A 10,126-nucleotide genomic window follows, 5' to 3' on the forward strand; every position below is an offset into this window, starting at 1 on the left:
TCAAAAACAAAAAAGGAGATATCACAACTGATCCCAAAGAGATACAAGATATATTTTATGAGTACTACAAAAGTCTTTATTCACACAAATTGGAAAATGTGGAGGAAATGGACAAATTTCTAGAAACACACAGCCTCCCTAGGCTCAATCAGGAAGAAATAGATTCCCTTAACAGAACAATCTCAACTGCTGAAATAGAAACAGCAATTAAATATCTCCCTAAAAAGAAAAGTCCCAGTCCAGATGGCTTCACACCCGAATTTTACCACACTTACAAAGAAGAAATAGTACCTATCTTGCAGAAACTATTCCACAACATCAAGAAGACCGGAAGCCTCCCCGACACCCTTTATGAAGCGAATATGACTCTGATACCTAAACCAGGAAAGGATGAAACAAAAAAAGAAAACTACAGACCCATATCCCTAATCAATATAGATGCAAAAATTTTCAACAAAATCTTAGCTAACCGAATCCAGACGCTTATCAAAAAAATACTCCATCACGACCAAGTGGGCTTCATCCCAGGGATACAGGGATGGTTCAACATACGTAAATCTATAAATGCAATTCACCATATAAACAGAAGCAAAAACAAAGACCACATGATTCTTTCAATAGATGCAGAAAAAGCTTTTGACAAAATTCAACACCCTTTCATGATACGAACACTTAAGAAAATAGGCATAGAAGGGACATACCTAAAAATGATACAAGCCATATATGACAGACCCATAGCCAACATCATACTGAATGGGGAAAAACTGAAAGCATTCCCACTTAGAACTGGAACCAGACAAGGCTGCCCACTATCTCCACTTCTAGTCAACATAGTGCTGGAAGTCCTGGCTACAGCAATTAGACAGGAAAATGGAATTAAAGGTATCCAAATAGGGGCAGAAGAGATCAAACTTTCACTGTTTGCTGATGATATGATATTATATCTAGAAAACCCCAAGGATTCAACCAAGAAACTCCTGGAACTGATCAATGAATTTAGTAAAGTCTCAGGATACAAAATCAATACACAGAAATCAGAGGCATTTGTATACGCCAACAACAATCTAATTGAGAACCAAATTAAAGACTCAATACCCTTCACAATAGCAACAAAGAAATTAAAGTACCGAGGAGTATACTTTACCAAGGAGGTAAAAGACCTCTACAGGGAGAACTATGAAACACTGAGGAAGGAAATAGCAGAGGATGTAACCAGATGGAAATCCATTCCATGCTCGTGGATCCGCAGACTCAACATCATTAAAATGTCTATGCTACACAAACTGATCTACAGATTCAATGCAATACCTATTAAAATCCCATCAGCATTCATCACAGATATAGAAAAAATAATTTTACACTTTGTATGGAACGAAAGAAGACCCCGAATATCAAGAGCAATTCTAGGCAACAAAAACAAAATGGGAGGTATTAATATGCCAGATATCAAACTATACTACAAAGCTGCAGTAATTAAAACAATCTGGTATTGGGACAAAAATAGGAATATTGACCAGTGGAACAGATGTGAGAATCCTGATATAAAACCATCCTCATATAGCCATCTAATCTTTGACAAAGCAGACAAAAACATACGCTGAAGAAAAGAATCCCTTTTCAATAAACGGTGCTGGGAAAACTGGATAGCCACCTGTAGAAGGCTAAAGCAGGACCTACACCTTTCACCTCTCACAAAAATCAAGTCACGCTGGATAACAGACTTAAACCTAAGGTATGAAACTATTGGAATTCTAGAGGAAAACGTTGGAAACACTCTCCTAGACATCGGCCTAGGCAAAGAGTTTATGAAGAAGTCCCCAAAGGCAATCAAAGCAGCAACAAAAATAAATAAATGGGACATGATCAAACTACAAAGCTTCTGCACAGCCAAAGAAACAGTCATGAAAGTAAACAGACAACCTAAAGAATGGGAGAAAATGTTTGCATTCTACGTATCCGATAAAGGGCTGATAACTAGAATATACTTAGAACTCATGAAAATCAGCAAGAAAAAATCAAATAACTCTATAAAAAAGTGGGCAAAGGACATGAACAGAAACTTTTCTAAAGAAGACAGAAGAATGGCCAACAAACATATGAAAAAATGCTCATCATCTCTAATCATCAAGGAAATGCATATCAAAACTACAATGAGATATCACTTAACTCCAGCGAGAATGGCCTTTATCAAAAAGTCTCCAAATAACAAATGCTGGCGTGGATGCGGAGAGAGAGGAACACTCCTACACTGCTGGTGGGACTGCAAACTCGTTCAACCTCTGTGGAAAGCAATATGGAGATACCTTCAAGCGATACAAGTGAATCTACCATTTGATCCAGCAATCCCATTGCTGGGCATCTACCCAAAAGATCCAATGACACTCTACAAAAAAGACACCTGCACTTGAATGTTTATAGCAGCACAATTCATAATTGCAAGGCTGTGGAAACAGCCCAAGTGCCCATGAATCCAAGAATGGATTAATAAAATGTGGTATATGTATACCATGGAGTACTATTCAGCTCTAAGAAACAACGGTGATATAGCACATCTTATATTTTCCTGGTTAGAGCTGGAACCCATACTACTAAGTGAAGTATCCCAAGAATTGAAAAACAAACACCAGATATATTCACCAGCAAACTGGTATTAACTGAGTAGCACCTAAGTGGACACATAGGTACTACAGTAATAGGGTATCGGGAAGTAGGAAGGGGTTGGGGGGCGGATATATATATACATAAGGAGTGAGATGTGCACCATCTGGGGGATGGTCATGCTGGAAACTCAGACTTGTGGGGCAGGGAGGGAAGGGCATTTATTGAAACCTTAAAATCTATTCCCCCATAATATGCCGAAATAAAAAAAAAAAATCCTTGAAGGATAAAACTTATCTGTTAAATACTATAATTATGGCATAACAATAAATATATTTATACTCTCAAAAAAAAATATAAAAAGGTGGCAAGCATGGGTAAATGATTATGACAGGTAGAAAAGGTTTTATGTACATGGGGCATGTATTAGAAAATATAAATGTGTTTTAAAACATTAGTGGGTGATTAGATGATTGACTATTTTATATTTAATAGCTCTAAAGGATTAATACAGGCTTCATAGAATAATAGAATGTACTTGTATTTAAAGGGCTCATGGTACTTCTTAGATTTTGCGTGTGTATGTGTGTGTGTACGGTCTCGTTTTGTTGCTAAAACTGGTCTTCAACTCCTGACCACAAGTGACCCCCTACCTCTTCCTCCCAAAGACCTAGGATTACAGGTGTGAGGCACCATGCCTGGTCCAAGATTTTATGTTAATGACCCAACTGACATTTCTTTTGAGTACAGGAGACAACTGATACTGTTGTTTTCAGTTTATAAAGAATAGGGACACATGCATACAGAGTAAAAAAGCATAATTTAATTTATGTATATGAAACAAGAAAATAAATGTAAATGCTTCAACAGTGCCTGAGACATTCGTGGTACTCAATAAGTTCCTTTTCCCTGCATAGAGAACTTATAAAAGAACTTAGGTTAGAATACTTTCCACTAGGAATAACTGTCGTTAGCCTATGACATTTCATAAGTTTGTTTGCATACAGAAGAACCCATATGCAGATTCATTATTTAGGTCACTTAACTGTTGGTTTCATATTTAACACTTGAAGGATTATTTGGCCAAGTATCATCAACATCTCAAATTTCTGTCTTCTCCTGTAAAATTTTATATTGAATCATATATGTACTGAAAACTATTTAGAGAATTTGGTGGTCTGAGAAATCTTCCTTTCTTGCTCCATATCACTAAATTTAACTGTGATGAGTTCATGACAATGGATCTTTGAAGAGAGGGGTTGTTTTAGCTGCTACCGGCTAGTGAATACCAGTCAGAAAGTAACAATCTTCAGTCTTTAGCCCTAATTTGTTTTCTCATTTCTTTGCATATAGAGTTTCAGTATGCCAAAACATACCCATCATGACACAAGAAGAGTAACAGTGAACCTTCACTTCTGAATCCTGGTAACCTGACTTCACCATTTATTACTGGTTTAGGAACAGGACATAGAAATCCTAGGAAAGAATAAAAATTTTTTTTCATTAAATTATCAGGCACACATACAAAAAGCTCAATATGTGAGGTAGTGGATATGTTAATTAGCTTGATTATGGTAATCATTTCACAATGTATAATGCATAAAAAATCATGTATACCTTAAATAGCATAATTTTATTTTTCAATTATAACTCAATAAAGGTGGCAAAAAGTTTTGAAAAAGTTAACAGACACACATATACAAATTCATAATCTGAAACTCTGATACATCTATGCTTAGATTTCTTTATTTCCATCTTGTACCTTTAAAAAAAAAGCAACATATATATACTTATTTTGAGTAACATCAAATTAATACGTGTGAAATTTGTGAATAAATATAGTAAGTATTATAAGTATTCCTACCACATAGTTTGTCTAATTTAAAATAAATTATCATGGTTCGTTGAAATATCATTCTAAATAATAATATATATACATACAGTTCTTGCATGAACAAAGGAAGATGCACTCTTTCCCCCAAACACCAAATGATTGAGAATACTTTTTTTGGGAGGCAGGGGGGCAAGTTTCCAACACAGGGAATACTTTTAAAAATTATACTCACTTCTACACAATTTAGGTACACTGGACCATTCTAAATTTGGAAGGCAAATTCGTGTTCGATTTACACCAGAGATTTGTGTGTACTCTGGAATGCAGATATATTCCACAGTGGTGTTGACTGGATACTCATCCCAGTCCCGATAATACACTGAGAGTGTTGCAAACTCTACGTCGGGTGGAACACCACAAGTACCTAAAAGTATTTTAAAAACCAACAACAAAAAAATTAGCATCATTTTTTAATTTTGTACCCTATATTTAACAGTCTGGAATAATCTGGAACTTAAGTCACCCCCTTTTCTTTATGTCTTTGCACATATTTGGTATTTACCTATATTTATATCATTATGGCATTTGCAATGTGTCAACTGTATCACATGTATAATTTATTTCCTGGTTGCTACAGGTCTGGGAAGAATATTTAGTAAATAGATATTATTATACCCACTTTTCAAAAAAAATGTAACCAATTTAATTACCAAAACTGTACTCTATTTTCCTACTTTTAGCTACACAAAAAATGTGAAGGAAATGACAGGAAAGTGGGTAGCGCCATGTGTGGCACCTGACAGGACTCTGTGCTGAGAGGCGGGAGCGGTCAGCTATTCGTCCTCCCACCCTTTTAGACAAGCTTGTTGGGGGGAATTCACTCTCTGGGAGCCCTCGCTTTTGCCTTTCCCAGGTCTGGCTGCTAGGCAAACTCAGCCCAGGCTTCCTTAGCCCTCCGCGCCCACCCCTGAAGCCATGCCAGCTGGGGTCCAGCACGGCAAGGTCTCCCAAAAGCTGGCTGGCGGTGGAGCTCCTCTTCCGGCCCCAAGGAAGTCGGAGCCCTGAGCCTTAAAGGTAGAGGATTAGGGGAACAACGACCCACGTCCACTTTCCTCACCTCCCAGGTCCCCAGGCCCTCTGCGTGGTCACGGACACCGACCTATTCCCCTCCACCTACCCGCCCCCCGCCACACAAACACACAGCCTAAGGGCTCAACCAACCTGGACGACTCCTCACATCACGCCCTCCCCTGGTGGCTGGTGGCCACAGCAGCAGCAGCAGGTGCAGACCGCCAAGGACACGGAGCAATACCGAGGCGCTCGGGCCCGCAGGACGCATGGCGGGCGGGCACCGGGACCCGGCGCCGGGACTTCGCCCGGTTGGCAGCTAGAGAAGCCAGGGCGACCCGGGAGTAGCTCCCAGTGCAGTTAAATTAGCCGCTTGGGCGGGCGGGGGCTCTGTGTTCCCGACAGGGTGTGGCAAGCAGCGGCACAGCAGGGGTTTGTTGAGGTCAAAGGTGCTGGGCGGGGCTCCCGCCTCACCCGCCCCCGGGAAACCCAGACTCGGGAAGATCGGTTCCTGGGAGGTGCGACAGTACTCAGGTACCAGACGCAGTGCGTGTTTATTTCCACTGCTGACTGGGTAGGTATTATAGATATCTGCTTGCTAAGGAAAAATAAAAGAAAAAAACGGAAGGCGACGTGGGAGACTGTACTGCTTCAAATAGCAGAGGCCGTGCCCCCTGGACTCTGAATTGTTTTTAGGGGACCTGAATGCCATTGAATGCAGCCAAGCTTAGCAGTGAAATTCAGGAGCTGAGACATGGTGACCATGTGCCTTGAATTGGGAGGTCTGTCAAATGTCAAGGTCAGGGTTGGGGAAAAAACAACTGAGTGCATGTCTCCTAAGACACTCCATAACCTAAAAACAGCAAGTGTGAAATGACCTAAGAAAACTGGTCCAGCTGCCTGGCGGGGAGGGATCATTGTTCCTACCATGTTTGGGCGGGAATCACGCTCTTCACCTGGGTTCCCCTATTTAGCGGGGACACCTCTTGAATCCCACCTTAGGATTGTTCTAGTCTGACTGCCGAGAGAAATTCACCACCCCGGGAGTGTTTGAGTGTGACAGGAGGGAGAAGATGACAACAAAAACAAACTAGCCCCAGAAAGTTAAAGGCTGTGGTGGATTTTAAGAGGAAGGTTTGTTAGAACACCCTGAGAACAGCCTGTGGTTTGCAAGGCTGGCCACACATTAACATCACATGGGGAGCTTTTCAAAAATCCAGATATCCAAGCTGCATCCCAGACAAATTAAGTCAGAATCTCTGGGAATGGACTGGGAATCAGGAGTATTTACAGTGCTCCACTGTGCAGCTAGGTTTGAGAACCACAGATCTATATAGTACTGGTCAGAGTAAAGGTCCGTTCAGCCCAGCACTGCCCTTGTCAAAGATACTAAAGGATACTGATGGCAAGATGGGTTGCTCATCTTCCTGGAGAATAGCTCGAGAACAGGTTTCCCTTTAATAATTTACGTACGTCTGGTTAACAGAGTCCTAGGCTAGATTCCTTTCCCCTTAAAGGGTAAAGGAATTAGGTAAAATTCCCTAGGTAATATTCCTTAGGTATTTTGCTTAAGTAAAATTCCTTAATTGCAGTTGTTTCCTTGACCACAGACCAGCTGTTGGAGTGTTTGTTATATCTTATCATGTTATTCTTTCCTGAATGTTTCCTGGTAGCTCTTACTGGCTAGTGTGACTTTCCTAAAGAGGAAAACCACAGTATCCAAAAATAGGGTTTTCTCTGACTCATGCTTACCATACTCAACCAGACCCCATGTTGTCTGATCTCGGGACCAATCCTACAAGAATTCCAAGAAACAGATTCCTATAGTCTTTCACTGACACCTAACAGTATTCAAACATTTTAGAGTTTAGATTTGGGAGGGGGGTCGCATCTTTTAAAACCATCAAGTATGGTCCTCATATTTGATGTTAAACATCTTTTGCTCCCATATTTGAAATAAACTATGTCAGGGCCCAGCAGAATTTTATAAGTGGTACCAGGTCTTCATTTGTACTCACCCAAAGATCTTTTCATGACCTTCACCACCACTCCCTTCTCTAATGCCATTATAGACATGTAGTATTCCTTCCTACGTAGGCTCACAAAGTTGGTGTGAAAGGCAAGGTGCATTACGAAAAAGCACTGAAGGTCAACAACAGTTATCGAGCTGTTGGAATATTTAACATTGAGGCCTGTTAGAACTAAGTGTTTATTAAATGAATGTCATAACTATTTAACAAGTGAAAACAAGGAGATCTGCAAAGTGTCAAAAGAATTATCTCTATCACCCTGTTTAGCCATACAAAATGTTTTAAGCATTCACCTTCCTAAACAGTCAATTCATCCTGAGTTCTTTTTTTTTTTTTTTAGAGAGAGAGAGAGTCTTGCTCTGTCATGCTGGCTACAGTGCCGTGGTACCATCATAGCTTATTGCAACCACAAACCCCCGAGCTCAAGCAATCCTCCCGCATCAGCCTCCTGAGTAGCTGGAATTACAGGTGTGCAGCACAATGTCTGGCTATTTTCTTCTATTATTGTAGAGTTGGTCTTGCTCTTGCTCAGGCTGGTCTCCAACTCCTGAGGTCAAGCAATCCTCCTGCCTCAGCCCCACCGAGTCCTAGGATTACAGATGTGACCGACCCTTCCTGGCTGGTATTTATTTTTAAAACAAATTTTATGACAAATAACTTGGTGGACTGTTAAGTAATACTTAGAACCACTCAAATAATTCCACCATTCTGAGGGGAAAGAAAAAAAGAAATCCACTATGAATTTAATCAGTTTAGAAAAGGGACCTAGGATAAAAATCTAGCATTAAGATAAATCAGATATGCACATTTATAACTTACTAAAGTTCATTTTAATATAGCCTCAATTTGTCACGTTCCAATCACTTCATTCACATTATACCATTTCACCAACACAACTTCGTGAAGTGAAGATAACTATTAATATCTCCATTGTACAGATGAGGAAATGGGCTGAGAAGCTGTTTCCGAATGTCTGTGCAGCTGACAAGTAACCAGGACAGAATCTAAACCCAGTTTGCTTCTAAAACTTACAGTTCTCCTACCCAACCACACTACATTCTATTTATTGGAATCGGTCAGCAAAATGTCTTCTCTGTGGAAGACACTAAATAGGTATTTTAGAAGGTGACTTGGAAACCCAGGGGCTTTAGGTGTGAGCAGTAGTCCCAAGGCTTCATGCTTCATCTATTAAGAACTGTTTTCAACAGGAGAAGATGGTGGATGAGAAACACCGCCACACAGAGTGTCTCTGCAGAAAAGACAGATTCTAGCAGAAATTAGAAGAAAGGAGCAAGAAGATGAGCCTACATTGGATGAGGGTGGGAAGGAGGAGTACCTGAGACCACCGGAGACTCCACAGGAGGAGGTTATGGAGGAGAACTGGAAGCTGAGACCCCTGGAGCAGCCCGGAGACCGGCAGGAAGTGTAGGTGGATCGGCCATTTCCCCTCCCCTGCATCCCGGACTGCTGGTGGGCTCCCCAGCAAGTGGAGAGACCTGTGGACACCAGCCCAGCGACGGCCGCTGACAGTGAGCAGTAAGCCAGTAGCGGACATGGCACCAGGCTACCAACTCCCTCGGGGCACCTCCCTGTGGCCAGCTCCGAGCTGAGCGGCAGATGCCATATTGCCTCCTCCTCCGCTTCCCCGACCCACCAGGGGCTGCCCAGAGAGACAATATAGCCACCAGCCGGAGGCACCTACAGGGAACGGGACCTTTCTTTTTGGGGCCCTACAGCTGACTAAGGGGAACTCAGACTGTGAGCTCCCTACTCGCCAGCCCTCCCAAGTGCTGCTGGCATAGTGATCCCAGAAGAACAGGGCAGACTCTGAGGTTGAGAGACATAGACGCAGCGTGGGCTCCTGTGGGTGAATTGGGACTGGCACTGCTCTCCCTGGTGGGGATATAGTTTGAATTCTAAGTCCCAGAGTCCAGACCTGCACACCAAATCCCCTGCACCGAGGCCTTGCATTGCCTGGGGAACAGAAGGAATATTTGTAAACAGCCTACTGAGGTGTGTGTGCCTTCAATGGCAGATCAGCATCCTAGAGGGCAACCCTCCCCCCAAAGGGAGGCCATACACCAGCCCAGGTGGCGTTCCTGCGCAGGGAATATCCCCGCCGGCAGCACAGCCAGGGAAGGCCTGGTGGCGTGTGGTCTGGCCTGTGGGCAGAGGGCAAGGAGTAGCCACGGAGTTGGCCACGGTGGAAAGAATCCAGGCCCGCTCCAGACTGCAAGTCTCAGACAGCCCAACCCCCACATGCAGACTGTCTGACTGAGCCAGGCCATTCCACCCCTCCCTGTCAGCTTTGCCTGGAAGCAGAGAACAGAACTTTGACCCCTGCTAAGGACTTTGGTGGTGCCTGAGGGCAGGCTTACCCAACCCAGCTCCGCCCAGACTCTCTCCTAGACTAGCCCTCACTGAAGGGGAGAAGAGGGGACACCTGGAAGTCCCAAGGCCCCACCCACCACCTGAGTCAATAGAGTTCTCTCTAAAGGAACAAGAGCTGATAATAGGACATAAAAACAACAGCAGAGCCTGTTCCTCCAAGCAAGTGCCACCTACTGACAGGGAGAGCATCCTGTACTTGCTTTTC

At 42.6% G+C, this 10,126-nt stretch overlaps 1 protein-coding gene across 1 annotated transcript in view; it reads right to left on the reverse strand.

The window, feature by feature from the left end:
* The window catches only part of LOC105868630 (complement decay-accelerating factor-like), a 33,074-nt gene extending 27,004 nt beyond the window's left edge, over positions 1-6,070 (reverse strand). Inside the window, exons 1-3 of the mRNA XM_075996881.1 lie at positions 5,654-6,070; positions 4,665-4,856; positions 3,975-4,074 (exon numbers count right to left, since the gene is read on the reverse strand). Coding sequence (XP_075852996.1) covers positions 3,975-4,074; positions 4,665-4,856; positions 5,654-5,771 — 410 coding nt within the window. The 5' untranslated portion in view covers positions 5,772-6,070. The remainder of the gene's footprint in view (positions 1-3,974; positions 4,075-4,664; positions 4,857-5,653) is intronic.
* Between the last annotated feature and the right edge of the window lie 4,056 nt (positions 6,071-10,126).

The sequence above is a fragment of the Microcebus murinus genome, chromosome 23 (assembly GCF_040939455.1).
Source record: "Microcebus murinus isolate Inina chromosome 23, M.murinus_Inina_mat1.0, whole genome shotgun sequence".
NCBI classification, from domain to species: domain Eukaryota; kingdom Metazoa; phylum Chordata; class Mammalia; order Primates; family Cheirogaleidae; genus Microcebus; species Microcebus murinus.